This window comes from Pleurodeles waltl, chromosome 2_2, assembly GCF_031143425.1.
Source record: "Pleurodeles waltl isolate 20211129_DDA chromosome 2_2, aPleWal1.hap1.20221129, whole genome shotgun sequence".
NCBI lineage: Eukaryota > Metazoa > Chordata > Amphibia > Caudata > Salamandridae > Pleurodeles > Pleurodeles waltl.
In genome coordinates, this window is record NC_090439.1 from 354,120,057 (window position 1) to 354,140,919 (window position 20,863).

At 45.9% G+C, this 20,863-nt stretch overlaps 1 protein-coding gene across 6 annotated transcripts in view; it reads right to left on the minus strand.

Annotated features, from left to right (window-relative positions):
• The window catches only part of LOC138282379 (Y+L amino acid transporter 2-like), a 588,082-nt gene that overhangs the window by 217,115 nt on the left and 350,104 nt on the right, over positions 1-20,863 (minus strand). For all 6 annotated transcript variants that reach the window (XM_069219875.1, XM_069219872.1, XM_069219870.1 and 3 more), the window contains one exon: positions 9,521-9,646. In XM_069219875.1, coding sequence (XP_069075976.1) covers positions 9,521-9,646 — 126 coding nt within the window. The remainder of the gene's footprint in view (positions 1-9,520; positions 9,647-20,863) is intronic.

Below are 20,863 nucleotides of genomic sequence, written 5' to 3' on the forward strand. Positions count from 1 at the left end.
GGCACTAAAGGGCCTCAACAAGAAGGCCACCAGTGTTCGTCCTTAACCATCCTCTTCGGGTTTTTATCACATTTAAATTCCCTTTTTAACAAATCACCGAAGCTCTTTGTCTGAACTCGTCCACGGCACAATATGTTCTCCTCTCACCTGCATGTTACCCTCGATAATTCATTCTTCCCTTTCCAGAATGCAACTAAATTCTCACTCAAACTTCTCTGCTGTGGTCAACCTTCTTTCACCTTTCTCACAATCTCTTGAAAAGTTACATCACAATCTGAGTGCTCTTTTCATTCCATTTTACAAACGCAAGGGGCAGATTTATCCCACAGCCATGCAACAATCATCCCATTCGCTTCTGGGTACCTCTTTAGCAGAAATTGGCAGAAAAGTCAGAAAATCTGCCATATTTTTTCATTATTCCTAGTAGATACCGCACTTCATAATTGTAGTCTTGAACCCTTCTGGATAAACATGCTATCCATGGAGAAGCACCAAATATGTAGGGTGCCTTACATGAAAAACACCAAGGTCACAGAAAATGCGAAAAACATTACTTCAATGGGAAACTTTGGGGTGAAAGGTCAAAGGGGACTGCTCTCACCCTATTTTAAAAAAAAATCTGTTTATTAAACATTATGCACACACAACAATACGTTTTGCTATTGATAATTTTCCGATCTGTTTACACACATTTATAAGCTAGTACAGCGCGGTTGCGCAATGCTGTACCATAAATACCACTGAAAACTGTGCAACCAATTAACTGAAGTCGCACCTAAACACCGCTAATATCACACCTGATACTGGCTACGCCAATTGGAGGGTGTGGGAGAAATTAGAAAGAGCCGACTATTGTGTATGGGGGCCAGGGCATCACAATTGAGACGTGGGTTGTGAGGGCAGGATAGGGCGTGGAGCCATTCTAGGGGTAAGCAAAACAAGGCACAAAGTGCATGAGGGCGTGGCTGAGGCGGAAGCATCCAGAAGTGCTACATCATTGCTTTAGGGGGGGATATGAGGAGGTTAATGTAAAGAATGGGTGAAGATGGGGCAACTGAGGATAACGTGTTATAGTTATTCAACAGAAGGATAATGTCTATACCGTTACTGATTTTAGGGTGGGTATGTGTCATCCCTATTTTCGATCGCTACCACAAAAGTGTCCCAAACTTCGGGGCCATCCTGTAGTAGGCCTTTGTATTGTAGTAAGCGTAATGTCTGAGCTTCGGCTTGTGAGCGGCTGTGTAAGTCGCGAAGCCAGGCAGAATGAGATGGTACGTGTGGGGCTTTCCAGTGCGTAGCTATTAGGTGTTTGAAGACAATAAATACTAGATCAATAAATCTATGTAGATGTTTATTGCCTTTGGTGCGTTGACATATGCCAAGTAAACAAGAGTCTGGGGTGGGCAACAGAGCATGGGATGAAATGTCTGCTGTGGCATCTGTAACCCGATGCCAAGCCGAGTTTATGGAGTGACAGCTCCAGACCATGTGGTAAAAGTCGGCTGCTGGAATAGCGCATCTAGGACATGTCGGGTTAGCGCTCGGGTATATTCTTTGAATGCGGGCCGGGCATAAGTATGAGTGGTGAATATAATTGAATTGGGTGTAACGCAAACGGGGATTGCGGGATATTGACTTAATCATTGTGAGAGCCGCAACCCAAGTTTTTTGTGGTAATGGTGCAGGGAGGGCAGAATCCCAGCGTGCTTTAGCAAGCGGTAAGGCAGTGCAGACTTCAGCTAGCAGTACTTTATATAGTTTAGTTATGATGCCTTTTGTGCTACCTATGGTAAGGATAACAGTGAGTAATTGGGATTCGGGTGGCTCATTGTTGCCAGATCCCCAGAGGTTGTTAAGTAGCCGTTTAATGGCGCTATACGTCAAAAAGGCTCCTGTGTGCATAACCCCAGCGGTCACCAGGTCCGCGAAGGTACGCTTTTTGGAGCTAGAGTAGTAGTCACCCACATTTAGTGTACTTATGTCCCGCGTATCGTGGTTTGATGAGAGTATTTGGGTGCCCGGCAACTGGAACTATGGTAACAGAGGGAAGTAAGGAGGTGAAGGGGTCTTACTTTGAACGTATCTGCGCCAGCAGAAACGAGCTGCGTCTAGCAATATAAGTTTTGAGGGTAGGCGGTTAGGACCGGATAAAAGTGAGGACAGTAACGTATTCGGGGCCATTTATGCCTGCAGCATTATATATTCAGGAGAGGGGGTTTCCTTGAGCCATGTAGATACCCACATCAGCTAAGAAGGTGCAAAATATATTTCGAAGTTGGGCATGCCCAGACCGCCTGCCTCTTGCGGATATTGTGTTGTAGCTAACGCTACCCTGCGTCTGTCCCTGCCCCAGAGTAAGTCAGTTAATAATGAATGTAATTTATTAAAAAACTAGCGTGGTAAACATAGCGGAAGGGCGGTAAAAAAATATTAAAACCTTGGGAGGATGAGCATTTTGGCTATCGCTACCCGACCCATGGGGGATAAGGGGAGCGAGCCCCAGAACGACATTGAGCTGCGAGTAGAACTGAGTGCCCTATCGATATTGCCTTCTTCCAGGTCTGCAATGGAATGATAGATTTGTATCCCGAGATACCTAAAGGTAGTGTGTGACCATGGGAGTTGATATTGCGGTAATGTCATGTGAAGGTCTATTGGTATTGGGGTAAGAGGAAAGATACTTGATTTGGACCAATTGACGCGTAGACCTGAGGCTAGAGCAAAGGAGTCAAGCATTAACCGCACCCCTGCCATGGAGATGGAGTGATTGCGCAGGTATATCAGGGCATCATCAGCGTATTAGGATATAATATGATGTGTGTTAAATTCGGTGATGCCCCATAGATGTGCGTAGCTGCGTAGCTTAATTGCTAGTGGTTCCATGGCTATAGCGAATAAAAAAGGGGATAATGAGCAACCCTGTCTGGTACCTCTGCCTATGGGGAACGCCTCAGAGATAGCACGTCCATTTTTGACTCGAGCTGTGGGTTTAGAGTAGAGCGTTTTGATCCATCGGAGGAAACCGGGGCCAAATCCAAATGCTTTGAGTGTGCGTAGAAGGTAATCCCAACTCAACGTATCAAACGCTTTTTCAATGTCTAGGGAGAGGGCTACAGCTTTTGGTTCTGTGTTACTATGCATTATGTGGAGCAGTCTTCTGATGTTTAAAAAGGTGCTTCTCCCTGGAATAAAGCCAGACTGATCCGAGTGTATTAAGCTTGCTAGGTGAGGAAGTAACCTGTTTGCCAATATTTTCCCCAATAGTTTACAGTCTGTGTTCAGGAGAGAGAGCGGCCTGTATGATTTGACGTCGAGAGGGTCGCGGCCTCCCTTCGGGAGGACGACTATTAGAGCTTCGCGCATGGAGTCTGGTAATAGCAATTTATTACGCGCCTCGTTAAATACCTCTATGAATGGCTGCAGAAGATGTGTAGCGTGGGAGTTAAAGTACTCTACCGGTAGGCCATCTGAGCCAGGGGTTTTTCTACGTGCCATTTGCGTTTGCGCTCAGCGCAATTCTTCTATAGTAATGGGACCGTCTAAGGTGGTGGCATTGTCAGTGATATGTTGGTTTTGGGAGACAAGTGATAATATGTCAGTTAGTTGCTGCTCCGATGGGGGGGGGGTGGGAGGTGTATATAGGGCACGGTAGTATGTAGAGAAGGTGTCGTTGATTTCTGATTGAGTGCTGACAATGACGCCGGAGCTCAAACGTATCGCATCAATGGGTGATGATTGCGAGGGTTGGCGGGTCAGCCACGCCAACAGTCTACCTGATCTATCCCCTTCAGCGTGTTGTCGTGTCATGTAGTGTCTGTAGTCGTGTTTACATAGTCTAGTATCTGCTTCTCTTGGGCAGCTCTAAGCAAATTCAGTGCTACTAGTGTGGCCCCACCACTGGAAACCTCAACCTCCGCTTTGCGGAGTTTAACCTCCAGACCTTGTAGTTCTTTAGTGAGTGTCTTCTTTACCCCCACTGTGGCTGCAAGGCAGTGGCCACGCATCACCGCCTTGTGGGCGTCCCACTCTATAGCGCGAGATGCGGTTGTATTTTTATTTAGTGAAAAATAATCAGCCAATTGTTTGGACATTTCTGCATGGAAGGGGGGGTCTAAGAGAGCTTCTGACTTCAATCGCCATGTTGGTATGCAAGTATGCATGTGGCCCCAGGCCATTATTGTGCAAAGCGGGTTATGATCTGATATAGTGCGTGCCAAATATTCGGCCCTGCACATTTTCTGGATTACGGTTGCGGACACAAAGATCATATCTATTCTGGTATGCAACTTATGTACTGGGGAGTAATAAGAATATTTGCGGTGGGTGGGGTGACCCATCCTCCAGATGTCTCTTAAATCGTTATGATAGGCCCATTTTGCTAAAGCTTGTGAGGCACGGTTGGATGGAGCCGCGACAAAAGGGGGAATGAGCGGTCTATTTGAGTATCTAGAACGCTATAAAAGTTGCCCCCCCAAACGCACTCTAATGTGGGGTCACTAAGACTGCCAGTGGTAAGCGTATTCAGGAAGTTGCGTTGATTTTAATTCGGGGAGTATAGCGCTACCAGCGCTAAGGGGGACCCGTCAAGGACGCCTTCTAGTATCACGTGTCTACCGTCTGGGTCGCATTGTGTGCGAGATATAGTAAATGGGACCAAAGGAGCAATCCAGATCGCCACACCGCGAGCAAAGGAAGAGGAAGTGGTGCCGTATAATTGTCCTTTCCATTTTAAGCGTGTGTTTTCTAATGTGGATTTAGAGAGGTGTGTCTCTTGTAGCAGGGCAATGTGTACCTGATGTCTTTTAAGAAATGCATGAATCCTTTGCCGCTTTTGCGGTGTTGCCATACCTTTAATGTTCCATGTGAGTATCTTATATTTCAAGATTCCTTGTTGAGTTTGAGAAGCCATAATGCATTTATAAATGTAACCGAACCGGGAAAATGTTTGTCCCCCGACCCTATTATGGAAATATTGCATCGATTACCCTCCAAGGCTAGCCAGGTAGTGTCCTCAGTATTGTTAAATGTAAACCTATTGATGTGGCATATATGGGGTAAGCATATGCAATTGTAATTACGATTAATTAGATGTGACAAAACCAGTAACCAAAAAAAAAATGCACTCAAAAACAATATATAACATCAACAAGAATAATGAAAAAATGAAAAACATTCCGGCTATTGTAGGCATGAGAAAACAGTCCATATGGAGCATGGGGGGTGCCGAAGGGCGTTAGTTCAAAGTGATGAGTTAGCCCTGCCTGAGTTGCTCATGGTGCGGAGTTCTCCGCCCAGGTCCGCAAGCGGGCAGCACGCTGCGTCAAAGGATCCGCGGTGCCGCCAGGCCATTCCAGAGCAACCGGGGGAGGGAAGTCCTGTTATTGTATGTAAAGAGCGGGGTCAGTGGAGCTCAATTGGCTTAACAAATATCGTCTGCTGTGCGCGGCGTGAGAGTAGGACCCCGTGCGGATTCCCCCGAGTCAGAAGTAAGATCATGGTCCAGTTCCCCATGAGTTTCAGTAGACAAGGCAGTTGGTGATGTATTAACAAATCTAGATGTGGCCTGCAGGAGAAGGGAACAATCAGTTTGTGACTGTTCAGGTGTGGGTTTAGCGCCTTGTTTTTTACGTTGCTTCCGCCTTGTCTTGGGGGAAGACCAACTGTTACCTGGAGTATTTATGTCTATCGGGTCGGCAAAGCCCTTGGCGTGCAGCCATGTCCAGGCATCTTCCGGTGTAGTAAAGAAGAGTACTCGGAGTCTGGCTGGGAACATCAGCGAATACTTGATGTTATGCTTGCGAAGGCACTCTTTAACCCGATAGAAAGAGCTCCGCTTCCTCTGGACTTCTGCTGTGAAGTCTGGATAAGCAGTGATCACTGCATTTTCAAAGCGCAGGGGGCCAGATTTGCGAAATAACTGTAGAATTAGGTCTCTGTCCCGGTAATTAGGGAGTCTCGCTATCAGCGGGCAAGGCTGTGCACCAGGTGGAGGGGGTCTGCCCGGGACCCTGTAGGCGCGTTCGACGGAGAAGAACTTCGGAATATTGTCTTTGAGAATTGTGTCCGTGAGCCATTGTTCTATGAATAATTCTGTGCTGGGGCCTTCGACCCGCTCAGGAAATCCCACCAAGCGTATGTTGTTGCGCCGAGACCCACTCTCTGCATCTTCAGCTCTGCGTTTTGAGAGGCCCACCTCTGTTGTTAAGTGTGATAATTGCGATTGGAGATTCTTCATAGTCCGGGGTAGGGTTGCAGAGTCTTTCTCTAATTCGGACACCCTGTCGGCTAGTGCGTGTTGATCAGTGCGGAGTATGTTCAGGTCTTCTGTCACCGAGCCTATTTTGGCTTCTAGGGTGGACTTGGTGTCTAGGATGGCTTGCAGTATCTTCTCAAACTGTGATGTGTGCGATTGTAATGCAAGGTCCAACTTCTGCAAAGCCAGTTGCATGGTAACTTGGCCGTCAGTGGGGGAGGGGGTGCTGAGGTCCATTTTACCCGGAGGTGCACGTGGGGTTTTTGGTTTGACCATTTGACAAGTGCGATTTCGGGTGGGCCCTGACAGAGTAGAACCGGTTGGAGGCAATGCGGGTAGAGTGACCAAGAAAGCAAGCTGTGGCACAGTGAGGTCGCAGTTCCGGAAAGCTGTGGATAACAATTGAAGGGCAAAAGTGATATACTAGCGTCTGTAGGATAGTATGCAGAGTGTGGGAGACGCTTCCCACGCTTCCGAGCCAGATATACAGGGTCGTGATGGAGATGCGATCTGATTAATACCTGGTGGGTAGAAGAGTGCTCTAATGGTTTGGTATGTGCCCGCCACCCACCTCAATTCCAAGCAGTTGATGGGCTAAGTGTGCTATACTGCTACAGCTGTATGAAACGGTGATGCCCAAGAGCCACACCAGGGCAGCGGACAGCAAGATAGCTGGAAGTGTCACATAAGGCCAGGTCAGGGAGCGCACCTCAGATCAGTTCAGCATGGGCACTGAAGGCAGACAACGCAGTAGTGGGTCGATGAAAAAAGATACGTAACTAATGGCCTAATATATTAGCGGTTGCTAGCACAATTTGAAAGATGGTGGCGCTGGTAGGGGGTATATATAGGGCCTAGTGGGAGTAGGAGCGGTACCTCGTGTAAGTTGTTGGAGCTACCAATTGCACCGCATAAATTAGCTCAGGAGGAGGTAGATGTGACGTTTACGCACTGCGACTCTGTAATTGTCACCGATAGGCTCACCTCATTTTTTATTTTTTTATTTTTTCTCCTCTCTTTGCTTCACTGTCCTTCCATACGCCCAACTTCTAGCTTCAATCCTTTTACTTCACCGCTCCTGTGGTAAAGCTCAGATGAGTGCCAAGCGAGGCCACAGGTTTGTAAAATCTTTGCTAGTAGTAAAATCCCCAATATTAAACTGAAGGTCTGTTGCGCTTCCACTACTAGTTCGCTACTCCGGCAGGCCTACACCAGGTATGTTGCTGCGGCCCCAAGCCACGGGGCATAGCAGGACTCCAGACGCGCCCCCTCCTAATGGCGACAACCTCACACGGAGGTTGTTGGTGAGCAGAGTGCAAGCCCGCTCCCACAGGCAACAACGTGCAGGGCGCAGCACGGCTAAAAGCGAGCACCCACCTCCGGCGTAGTCAGCAGGGCTGAATCTCTTGCAACACGGACTCCAGGCCGGTCGTGAATCCGTCCCCCGGTGTGGGTCCGCCAGCGGCGACACGCGGCTCCAAACTGCGAGTATGTGGGCCGCAGATGCGGCCGCGGACCCGGCCGCCCAGCAGGCTGCGCGGCGCTCGCGTAGCGGGCGCTACATCCAATATGCAGCTTCGGCTGCTAGTGCGGGTCCTACTTCTAGGCGGGGGAGCCGGGGCACAGTTGTGCTAACCTCACACGGAGGTTAGCGGGAGTAGAGTACATTAGCCTGCTCCGGCAGGCATCCGTTGGTGGGGTGTTGCGCTGCGGCGGGGCAGCCTCACCCAGTGCCGCTATCCCGAGATGTAATTGAGGATTTGCGTCCGTCACCGGCTTTATCAGCTGGGCAGATGCTCCTGCGACACGGCCTTCGGGCCGGTCGCGATTGCGTCATCTAGAGCGTGTCCAAGAGAGGCGGCTCGCGGCTACTCAAGCTCCCAGGCCGCAGCCGCGGTCGTGGGCACGGCCGCCCAGCAGCCTGCTCGCAGCTCGCGAAGCGGGCACGGCATCCAGCATGCAGCCGTGGTCTCCAGCGCGGGTCTAGGTCAGCAGGTTTGGGCGACGCCTGACACCTTTGAGCGAGGTGTAGGCACCGCAAGCAGGATATTTGTTCGGGCCAGGGATCGGAGCTGCAGTTTATGCTGCTGCTGCTCCGGTCGCCATGTTGGCCACGCCCCCCGACTGCTCTCACCCTACTAAGTGTGCCCAAGAGTCTGCCCCTCTGGAACAGCACAAGAAAGCACACTTTTACCCAGCACTTTAATTTCCACAGGACTGGGCACAGAGGAATTGCTTATTTAATGTATGATTCCTTATTACCAACAGGTAACATTTATATTCCATCATAAATAAATGGCACTGTATTTGAGTTCAATTTTTACATTCCATGTTTGTGGTATGGATACTATTTCTCAGATTTTATGCATTCTTTAAAGGAATGACTGGATGACAATACAAATAACACTTACCTTCAAACTACATTAACGACCACTACGATCATAGAAGAAACTGACATTTTACCAGTAGCCTTGATACGTTATTCAAAAGAGTGAAGGCTTTCGTTTCGGTAGAGTCACAGAAAATTATGAAATTGACACGAATGTAGATTGATGGTAAAGATCATAGAGATGAAGTAGAATCTGATGCATTTATACATACAGGGTACTTTTTTAAAGGAAATAATGAACCACTTCTGTCGCTTTATAAGGAGGACGCACAAACTGAACATTTTAATGTGATTTCTCATCCAAGACAATGGGGAATTCATTCTCCCATAAACGTTTCTAAAATTCCCAGGGAATATTACCTTTGAGGGAAGACGGATTGCACTACATATCTACGGATGTGCAGTATGGATTCACACTATGTACGATTGTTGCAATAATTCAAGTAAAAATGCGGTTGCAATGCCAAGGCAAGGCACAATGCAAACATAGCATAGCATGGTCTTTGCAACCAAGAAAAAGACGGAGGTGTTGCACCTAGAGTCATTAGTTCCCTGCAGCACGCAGGATCTGTTAGGAAACTACACTTGTATACAATCATTGGTGCTTTGAAGTTGTATACAAATATATTCGCTGCGCAGCAAACTGAAAAACGGTAGAATTTCCTATGGAATTCAGTATAAACATGATAGCCCACATTTATCAATGTTTCACTTTTAAAGCCATTTTAAAAGATCACGTATATGTGACTTGAAGTAAAGATAAAAAGTACAACTTTTTCTGTTGATGTTTTAGTTTTTCACCTCTGCAATAAGTGTCATTGATTTGATACTCTCGAAGAAGAACTGAAATAAATTGATAGAACCTTCGCACATACCTTGAATCAGTTTCACCACTCCGGTAACCATGATTACTATCAGGGCACTCACTTGGGCAACGGTGGCCGCCATCTGCAGGAATGCTCCCCATTTCACTTTTGCACAATTCACGGCTGTTATGAAACCTAAAACAAGATTATGCATTTTTTTTAATAAAGATGTTTTGTATTATTTAGGCACATAATGATTCTTGTTAAACACGGAAATATTTTTGGAGTATAATGCCAGTACATTTTATAGGTGAGCCCCTATGCATGAATGGGAAAGGTTGTTTTACATTTTTGGAACCCTTTTGCAATGTTTTTAAAACAGAATTTTGCAGGTTCTTCCCTTCTAAACCAACTAAAGTTCAACATATCTTCCTAACTACTGCCATTAATGTATATAAATGCAAAAAGAACAGATGATGTACGGAATACGGAACAAATCAAACATTAACCCCCACTCACAGATCTAGGATTAATCCACCAGTTCTTTTGCTGTTAGACCTGACTGTTTTAGGGTAGCCATCCCCAACTTTTTGCCTGCCTCCCCTTTTTCTGACTCTGTTTTTGCTGTTTTTTGGACTTTGCGCACTTTACCACTGCTGACCGGTGCTAAAGTGCATGTGCTGTCTCCCATAAACATGGTAACATTGGTTCTTACCCAATTGGCATAGTTAATTTACCTGTAAGTCCCTAGTAAAGTGCACTACCTGTGCTCAGGGCATGTAAATTAAATGCTACTAGTGGGCCTACAGCACTGATTGTGCCGCCCACATAAGTAGACCTTATCCATGTCTCAGGTCTACCATTGCAAGGTCTGTGTTTGCAGTTTCACTGCCACTTCGACTTGTCATTTAAAATTACTTGCCAAGCCTTAAACCCCCTTTTTCTACAGATAAGTCACCCCTAAGGTAGGCTCTATGTAACCCACAGGACAGGGTGCTATGTATGTAAAAGGCAGGACATGTACTTATTTGTTTTACATGTTTTGGTAGTGAAAAACTCACAAATCTGTTTTCCACTACTGTGAGGCCTGCTCCTCTCATACACTAGCATTAGAACTGCCCTCATATACTTTTAAGTGGTAGATTCTGATCTGGAAGGAGTAGCCCTATCATGTTTTGTGTAGCCAGAATGGTAATAGAAAATCCTGTTTACTGGTGAAGTTAGCTTTATTATTACTAATTTAGAAATGTCACTTTTAGAAAGTGGGCATTTCTCTCCACTTACTGCCATCTGTGCCTTACACACTGTCGCCAATCTATGTCTGGTCCGTGCTGGTTGACAGTTCCCCTTGTGCATTCCACCCAGACAGCCATAAAGGTAGGATATTCAGTCACATTTGCATTAATCTGCATACTGAATGGGTCTCCCTGGGAAGGAAAGGTGGAGGGTCTCTCTCCTACATTTTAAAGGCAGTGGCCTGCCCTCATACAAAGGACTGATAACTCCAACAGGGATTCTGGTGGACAGGACTGGGCTGAAAGGGAAACGTGTGCACTTCAAAACCACTCTTTGAAGCTTCTCCCACTTCAAAGGCATCATTGGGTATATAAACTGGGTCTCTGACCCCACTAAATCAGACACTTATGGACCTACATCTGGACTCTGTCAGAGAGACTGCCTGGCTGCCCAAATGGCTCAGCTGGACTGCTTTGCTGAAGGACTGCTTTCCTACTTTGTACCCTGCTGCCTGGTGCTGAAGACTGCTAGAAGGACTCTACCTTCCTCCAAAAATGCTCTCCAAGTGCTTGGATTGAGCTTGCCTCCTGTTTCTGAAGTCTAAGTGCCAACAAAGGCTTCACCACTTCAGGAAATCCTCGTGCACTGGAAAATCAACGCAACGCCTGCAGAAATCTACACAGCGCCTGCATCGCAGCTGGAAAATCACCTCACCACTGACCAGAATGAGGCAGTGCCAGACTCACAACTGACAATTTGATGCAGCCCTGCTTTTTGGCTGAAAAATCACTGCAGCACCAATGGGATCGACACATCACCTGCTCCTTTCTACCAGTGCATCAAGGATTTTCAACGCATCGTCCCTGTGAGTCAAAATATCCCTGCATCGCATTGAGGAATGAAGGCTGCGCTACTGGAAATCGATGCATCACCTGGCAGCGTGGAAAGAAACAACACATTGTCTGTGCGGCGCCAGAAAATCCAACACAGTGCCTTATTTTTCAGCGCATCCCGTCTTCCCCGGCCCCCGCGCGTCATTATTTTTGACGCATCCCAGGTACTGTGTGTTACAAGGATACAACCACTTGTTCTTAAGGATTGAGAATCTTTTAAACCTTTGAAAAATGATACCTTAACTTGCGCATATTGGATTTTTGTCATTTTTATCTTATTTTATTCAGATAAATATTATCTATTTTTTAAACCGGTGTGGTGTATTTTTGTGGTGTTTTCACTGTGTTACTGTATACGTTATTGCACAATTATTTTACACATTGCCTTCTAAGTTAAGCCTGTCTGCTTGATGTCAGGCTACCGGAGGGCAAGCACAGGATAATTTGGGGTGTGTTGTGACTTACCCTGACTAGGATTGTGGTCCCTACATGGACAAGGGTATATACCTCTGCAAAGTAGAGACCATGGGCCATATGTACGAACACTTTTTCCCATAGACACAGAATGGGTAAAAACCTTTGCTACATCTGGCCCCTTATTTCTAACAGTGGTGACAGTGGTGGGATAGGACCTGTGTTTGGGCAGTGCCATACAAAAGCTATGTGTACACTACTCACCCACAGTTAAAGGTCAATTTGATTTGTTTTCATTTTCTGTGAATTTCCCTGCTTTGCAACTTTTAAATCCAATACATTATTTCTCTGGCTGGGTCCATAAGCGGAGCAGGGGAGTTTAACCAGGTTAAACTGATTACACAGTCCCCAAGCTGAAGGGCTTTTGCATGGATATGAAGGGAGAATTTCAAAGGGCGTTGAGGGCCTGGGCAGAGTCCTGCATCCAAGAGAATGATGAGATGGGGAGCCTGACAAAGGGCTCTTCCAAGGAGCTGCCAACAGCAGTAGGGGAGGACACCCCTGGATTTGTTCCTCCTGCGAGACCACAAAGCAGTGTCTCCAGTCATGGCCTGACTTCTGAGGAAAGGAGAGAGAAGGGAGAATTCAGGCTGCGGTTGGCCAAATTAAAAATGGAGGCAGAGGAGAGGAAAGCAGAAGCGTAAAGAGCTGAAAGAAATGCTGAAAGAGAGGCTAAAAGAGCTTTTGCAGAAAATAAATTACTTCTGGGTCATGAATTGAGTCTAAGGCCTGACAGTCTGAATCCAGCAGTGATGGTGGCAGCATACATGCAGGACCTGCTGGAGACAAGAGGGTTCGTTAACTCAAGGATTTGGTGCCCAGTTATGTGGTGGGAGATTACATTAACAGGTGATTTTCTGGTTATGACGTTGCACTGAGAGCACATGGAGTTTGTGAAGGGTAATGGGGGGCAGGTCTGTGGAAACACATGCCTACACTTGGGAGGGAGACAAATCTGACATTAGAGGTTGGAGACCAGAACACTCCCATGAAAACCATTTTGATTGCCAAGTTTGGACTGACACCTAAGAAGTATCGCCATAGATTCAGGGACAGTATCCAACCATCATCCAGTAAGGCACTGAATGGATGGGTGTGGGGTGGCAAAGTCAGTGATTATGTTGGGTTGTACAATTTAATCCTGAGAGAGCACATGCTCATTATTTTTGTAGAGTTGCGCAGGCACCTAGTGAACGGAAAGATGTCTGATCGCAGGAAGCTTGCTGAGGAGGCTGACCTCTGGGATAGCACCGGAGTATCCAAAAAGGTATCTAGGGGGAGACCCACAAAGGTGGTCAGGATTCCCAACAGAAGAAAGAAGGGGGAGAAAAAATTAAAAATGAGGTCTCTAAAGGCCCTCAAAAGAATTCCCCAGGGAGCAGAGGTAACCAGTCCCGGTCTGATCCTAAGAAGAAAGAGCTATTTGATCACAAGGCAGGGAGGGGGGGATCCCCAATGTTCAAAGTGCTCCAAGTCTGGTCACTCTAACGGCGACTCCAAGGGCCATATGTACAGACACATTTTCCCATTGACACAGAATGAGAAAAACCCTTTGCTATATCTGGCCCCAAATGTCCAAAGAAAACACAGACCCCCCTGGGTTGGCTAGGGTAGCGCTCAGGCAGGAGGTAGTCCCAGATAGCTTTGGAGAAACACTTGCTATGTCATTCCAGTTTGGACACAGCCATATGCAAATCAGTCTTGACCATGCTCCCCATGGGAACAGTCCAGTCCGAACTGCCATGCCAGATTTTCCCTGGACAAGAAACATGCATCCTGGACCGTTTCAGGGTATCACCCTTCCTCAGCCAGGCTGGTGTGGGCATGCGCTAGCCAGATTCAGAAAATTCCTGTGTTCTGGAGGACTAGCATTATTGTCCTGCTGTATAAGAAGGGCCCTTTATTGTGCTGCCTGATGTTTACTGTTTACGACCACATGTACATAGCTATCATTCTTATTCTCCTTTTGTGTCATGTATGTTATATTATGCAGGATTCCCGATGTCGTTTTTAGATGATGTTTGTAAATTCTTGGAGGTTATTTGTATTCTTCATTTTTTATTATATTGATTTTAACATGTAATGTGTACCTTGTTAATTATTGTTTTTCGTTAGGTGGATCTTTGTAAAAATCCGAATAATTAAAACATTTATTTGACTTGTAGATAACAGCAATTAAACTTGTCACTCAATATTTATCCCATAGTAATTCTACAGGCATTCACAGTCAAGATGAGATTAGATAGCCATACTGGGAGATAGCTTATAGCTCACCTCAAAAAATTATTTTGTACAAAAAAACTTCACATTCTTAAAATAAACTATTAAAGTCTTGTTCTAAAGGTTAAATGATACCCCTATTCAAGTTCGTAAGATGTATGTGGGTTACTTCAGTGCTGAACTAACATTAGGGCTTTCCGCTTTGAATTCAGGCAGTAAATAAAATTAAAAAGGAACATGAAAGTATTAAGGCCCATATTTATACTTTTTGACGCACAACTGCGCCAACACAGTTGTGCGTTAAAAATTTTACTGCCGGCTAACGCCATTCCAATGCGCCATGCGGGCGCCTTATTAATGGAATGACGTTAGCCGGCGCTGCGGACTGGTGTGCGTAAAAAAAAATGACTCACACCAGGCAGTGCTGGCGTATGGGAAAATGGGGGATGTGCGTCAAAAAATGGGGCAAGTCAGGTCTGAGGCAAAATTCAGGCCTCAAACCGGATTTGCGCCATTTTTTTTGACACCCAACCTCCATTGACATGACTCCTGTCTTAGCAAAGACAGGAGTCATGCCCCCTTGCCCGATGGCCATGCCCAGGGGACTTATGTCCCCTGGGCATGGTCATTGGGCATAGTGGCATGTAGGGGGGCCCAAATCAGGACCCCCTATGCCACAAGAAAATTCGGAAAAAAACACTTACCCAAACTTAGCTTTCCTTCCCTGGGATGGGTCCCCCCATCCTTGGGTGTCCTCCTGGGGTGGGCAAGGGTGGCAGGGGATGTCCCTGGGGGCAGGGGAGGGCACCTCTGGGCTCCTTCCGAGCCCACAGGTCCCTTAACGCCTGCCCTGACCCAGGCGTTAAAAAACGGCGCCCATCAGGCTGTGCGTCGTTTTTTAAGGCCCACACCCTCCTGTGCGTCAAACTGACATCAGAGTATAAATATGGGGCACAGGCCTTAAAGTCATTTTTTGGAAGGGAACGCCTACCTTGCATATAATTAACGCAAGGCTGGTTCCCCCTTCCAAAAAATGACGCACATGGTGGAATTCTGACACCCGCGGGGTCGGACGTCAAAGTATAAATATGGGCCAGGGTTTGCGCCCATTGTGCGTCAACATTTTTGAGTATAAATATGCCCCTAAATGTCTAAATGACTTTATCAAGGCCAGCTAATTTCCCCATTCAGTACATGTTTTGTGTGGTGGTAAATGGGAGCAAAGGGCTTGGGTGAGTTGATCAGTAGAAGTGGGGAAGGTGTCTGGGAGCAGGACAGCTTGTGGGCTAGCAGAGGGGAGCATTCTGTGCTGTGGGAGCTGTTGTGTCCTCCCCAGCCCAGTATCATGCACAAGAACACATCACACATGACGCTCGTAGTTACCGTCTTTACTCATCCATGTACAACATTCATCTGACCTCTCAATATCCCAATAACTGTTAAAGACCACACCCTAACACCTCCCAGATCGATTACGTAATGTCTTCATTAGTCTAGTATCTAGTTATGGTGTCCTAATGCTTACAGATCTAAGACTATACATCGCCCCCTTTTTAAACAAAAGGACATAAACAAAAGACATGAATAAATAGCAGAATTAAATTTCCTTGATCAGTCATCCAGGTGCTTGAACAGTTGAGTCAAACCGTGTGGTTTTAGGTAGCTGAGCTGAACCCAGGATGGACCCCAGGGTTACAGGGACTAATGTCTGATCAGAGTCTTCAGGTGGAGCAGTTTCCTTTCTCCCTGTAAGGACTGATGATCAACTAGATAGATGTCTAAAGTGGGATGAGTCCCTCATGATGGATTTGCTGGGATGTACTGCTATCATATGTTCATCTCGACATCAAATGGAGAATCGGAGCAGATTTATGGAAAGTGGCCCTGCACCGAGTGCAGCGCCACTTTCCCTGCACCCCTTAGCACCCCCCTACCGCCACCATGTGTGCATCTTATTTAAAATACGGTGCACCATGGCGCAAGATTGGGAGCTATAGTGTAATTTTTTATGACGCTTTTGATGTACTCTGCAGGAGTAGCGCCAAAATATTATGCTGTAATAAATGGCACAAGGATTCTCATAGATTTCCTTGCACCATTTAATCGGCTCCCCTAATGGGGGTACGCCCCCTCTGCATACATTATGCCTTGGAGAGGCATAATATAGCGCAAAGTGCATTGCGCCACTCTGGAAATACAGCATGGGGATTTTGGCCTCGTTGGGCCACATTAAGGTCAAAATAAATTACGTTAATGTGGTGCAAGGTGGGGCTAGGGGCTTATAAATATGCCCCTCTATCTTTTGCTTCTGCTTTTGTTTGACCAGAACCAAGTCACCCTCATCAAGCACAATCTTTCGAGTTTGATGACGTTGATCAGTACACGCCTTCATCTGATGCTTCCGAGCTTTATTAGTAGCATGAACCACATCATGATGTAAGGTTTGCTCAAGGGTCCACTGTGGTCATTTGGTTCTCATGGCTCTCTCAAACATCAGGGTAGTAGGACTCTCATCTGTAGCGGAATGTGGAGTTGACCGATAAGAATGGAGGGCTTGGCATAAAGCCTGACATATTAAGTACCTTTATCGATGCATGTTGAATCACTTGTTTAAGGGTCCCCATACATCGTTCCACCACACTGCTGGCTTGAGGCCAAAAAGGTGTGCTTTTCTGATGTTTGATATTAAGGCCAGCTGGAAACTCCTTGAAGTCCTTGCTGTTGAATGATGGACCATTGTCAAACATGAGAATGTCCGAAATGCTATACACTGCAGATATGTTATCTAGCAGCTCAATGGCTTTGTCGTGGGTTGTGGATGATGTCTTCTACCAGAGGAAAAAGGTTATGCTTATCAGTGTCTATCCACTGCTATTATTGGCATCACTCCCATTATTAGGTAGAGCATAGCTGCGCACAAGCGCTGCTCTTCTCAACATGTTGTAGCTTAGTCTCATTGTGGGTTCTAGGACTACACACCAGAAGTACATTAATGCTTTATGCTTTATATTTGTTACATTTGGGGATGCACAAGTTCCCCTTCAGCAGGTGTATAGTTTAGCCAAGCCCTGTGATGTAAGTAAGGTGCCTTATGGTGGTGCCTAGTGGTTAGGGGAAATTATTGCAACTTTACCTTAAAAACCTACATGGGGACTGCACAATTGGAACAGTTCTATTTTGCCCGATGAGCTGAAAATTGCACCACTCCCCGGCCCAGCAGTTCCAACAGAACGTCCATTGAATGCCAGGGCCAAATTAATTCTCACATGGCTTGTCCCAGCCTGCAATGGCACAGACAAGCTGAAAACAATGGAGAGGAATGTGCCTCATCATGTCTCAGAATATTGTATTCGATAATACAATTCACACAGGTTTGGTTGCCAGCTGGAAAAAGGTCTGTGTTATTTCTCATTTACTACTGTGCCACACAACCAAACTGTGTCAAAACCGGAAAGGGGACCAAGCATCAATGTGATATACCACAAGGCACCACTACTGTGGTATCCAATGTCACAACCGTGACATGGACAGTGGCCACCCTTTGCTGAACCAATGTCCACATCTTGGTCTGCAGGTATATTTTGAATGAAAACCTTTTCCAGCACCTAATTGGGCACCATAAGATTTATTTGTCAGATGATTTCCAGGGAAGCAGGAAGCTGGGCTTATGTGCCCCAACGGACTCATTGTCTGTTTCACAGTCCTTTGCATGTATAGATTCCACTTACTTGTGTAAATGGCTCGATTTACAAAAGTTGAATATGAATTTGAGCTTATAAATCAATTTACACACACATAATATAACACCCTTATTATGTAACAATAGGTTGGAATAAATCTGCACTCATCGGTGTGGAGTGTGAATTCCATGATAGCGATGCCCTAGAGAGTTTGTGCACACTGACAAAGGTATGAATTGGTAACTACTCACAAACATTCCCAGCCTGGAAAAGTTTAGAGACTTACTGATAGACACAAGTAAATCATTTCTCAATAACAGAATGAGGGAAAACATCCCTAAAAGTTGTGGAGTCGTAGGAGATGTGCTTCTCCACTGGGAAAAACATTTTCCCTGTGGAAAAAAAGAGGAAAAAGTTAGAAAAGATAAATGCCTTAGTAATTATTTTTTTCTCATATAAAATTGTTTTCCATGAGCAGTTCTGTATGTGTAGCTGCTTACAATTTTGAGTACTTCTGAAAAGTTGTGACTGTTGCAGGCTCCTACGATTAGTTCTGGAATTCTTCAAGAATTCCTAAATCAGAATCGAAAACCTTCCTGTTTAATGTAGGAGTAAACTTAAGACTGTATGGGGCATATTTATACTCTCTTTGCGCCGGAATTGCGTCGTTTTTTTTTACGCAAATCCGACTCAAAGCTAACTTCATATTTATACTTTGGCGTTAGACCCGTCTAGCGCCAAAGATCTTGGAGTTTGCGTCATTTTTTAGCGTGGACACCTACCTTGCGTTAATGATATGCAAGGTAGGCGTTCCCTTCTAAAAAATGACTCCAAGGCATGTGCGCCTTATTTAAACTCCCCTGCAAAAATGACGCACAGGAGTGGGCAGGTCAGAAAAAATGACGTCCAGCCGCTTTTGCGTCATTTTTTAACGCCTGGTCAGGGCAGGCGTTAAGGGACCTGTGGGCTCGGAAGGAGCCCAGAGGTGCCCTCCCATGCCCCCAGGGACACCCCCTGTCACCCTTGCCCACCCCAGGAGGACGCCCAAGGATGGAGGGACCAATCCCAGGGAACTTAAGGTAAGTTCAGGTAATTTTTTTTTTTTTTTTTTGTGGCATAGGGGGGCCTGATTTGTGCCCCCCTACATGCCACTATGCCCAATGACCATGCCCAGGGGACATAAGTCCCCTGGGAATGGCCATTGGGCAAGGGGGCATGACTCCTGTCTTTGCTAAGACAGGAGTCATTTCAATGGGGGTTGGGAGTAAAAAAAAATGGCGCAAATCGTGTTGAGGCCAATATTTTGCCTCAGACCTGACTTGCCCCATTTTTTGACGCCCAAGCTCCATTTTCCCCTACCCCGGCGCTGCCTGGTGTGGGTCATTTTTTTTTACGCACACCAGTCCGCAGTGCCGGCTAACGCCATTCCATAAATAAGGCGCCCGCATGGCGCTTTGGAATGGCGTTAACCGGCGTTAACTTTTTTGACGAACAACTGCGTTGGCGCAGTTGTGCGTCAAAAAGTATAAATATGGCCCTATGTTTTCTTAGTGAATGTGGCCCCTTGTGTCTGAAAGAAAACACACATGCGTAGAACATAACTTTAGGAGTCATGACTCGAGGCCGGGTGGCAACCCAATGCCTCTCCTCCCTGGAGGTGATTTGTGGTCAGTCTTTGTTTGCTTCTGTACACAGATGTTTGGCCTAATTTACTAGTTGCATGTCTTTACATTCTGAAACAGTCATCTGTGGCTCGGGTTGCAAAGCCATGGTTGCTTTATAGCATCTTCGGGTGGGTAACTTTTTACTTCATAATTTGTATGGGCCTAACGTACTTTCCTTTCAAATATTTTGAACACTGGATTTTGCTCCTTGCTTCAAATGCTTGCTTTGGGCCTCTGTCGTCATTCTCCTTGCTCAGAGAAGAGAGACGTTGGTGACCTCACGAGCTGATAGGGTGAATGGCCTATTTATAAAACACAAGGTGACACAGGAACCAGTGCACGGCACAGCAGCTTTTTTATTTCATTTTTATGTTGCGGTTCTTATGTGCTATATACATATTATTATAGGTATACGTTGAGGTTGTTAGAACACTTTATGGCATATCATTATAGAACACACATGTCCATTGAAGGACTGGGAAGGCAGGATCCATGCCAGGCTTGCAGGGTAACCACTGTGTAAATAAGTTCCATATAAATTATTTTTATGTAATTTATCATGTGTGTATCAAGAAACTCTGACGTGGTTCTGGACCTACCTTGGATTACCAAAAAAACATATAATTGAATCCCTTTCATATTCCAAAAAAATACCAATACACCTGCCCCGTAGGAGCCTCTGTGGGCACCAGTGGTCTAGGCAAAAAACCACTATGGTCGAAACCCAGGCTTCTGGTTCTACTCTGAGTGGTCCAGATGGCAAGGCCAAGACTTCAAATTTTGAATAGCCACCACAACAGAGATCATTCTCACTTCAGAACCATCAGCCATTGCACAAATGTATACACCGAAAAGGCACTGTCAAGGACCAGGAGATTCGGGTACAAGTATCTGTTCTATAGAGTTCAGTTCTGAGCTGAGGGCTATCATGAGATTATTAACCCATGGCAGTGCTTTAAATGAATACAGAGTGCCAGCCCTTTTGTATTTCCATTTAAAAACACTGACTCAAGATCACAGATGTCGCAGCTCTGGAACCTATCCTGTCGGCCAATCTACCACTGAAGCTCTGCTTCACCAATCTGCACACATTTGAAGCCTCCTGTTCAGTTAAGCTGCCTCTTTTGTTATTCTCTTTTGTATGTAGTCATTCTTTTTTAAGTTAGGCTGGTATTGCCTACACAGAGGAATAATTCCTCTAAAAGTTTAACACACAGAAACATATGGCTGCACCCTTTTCTTTTC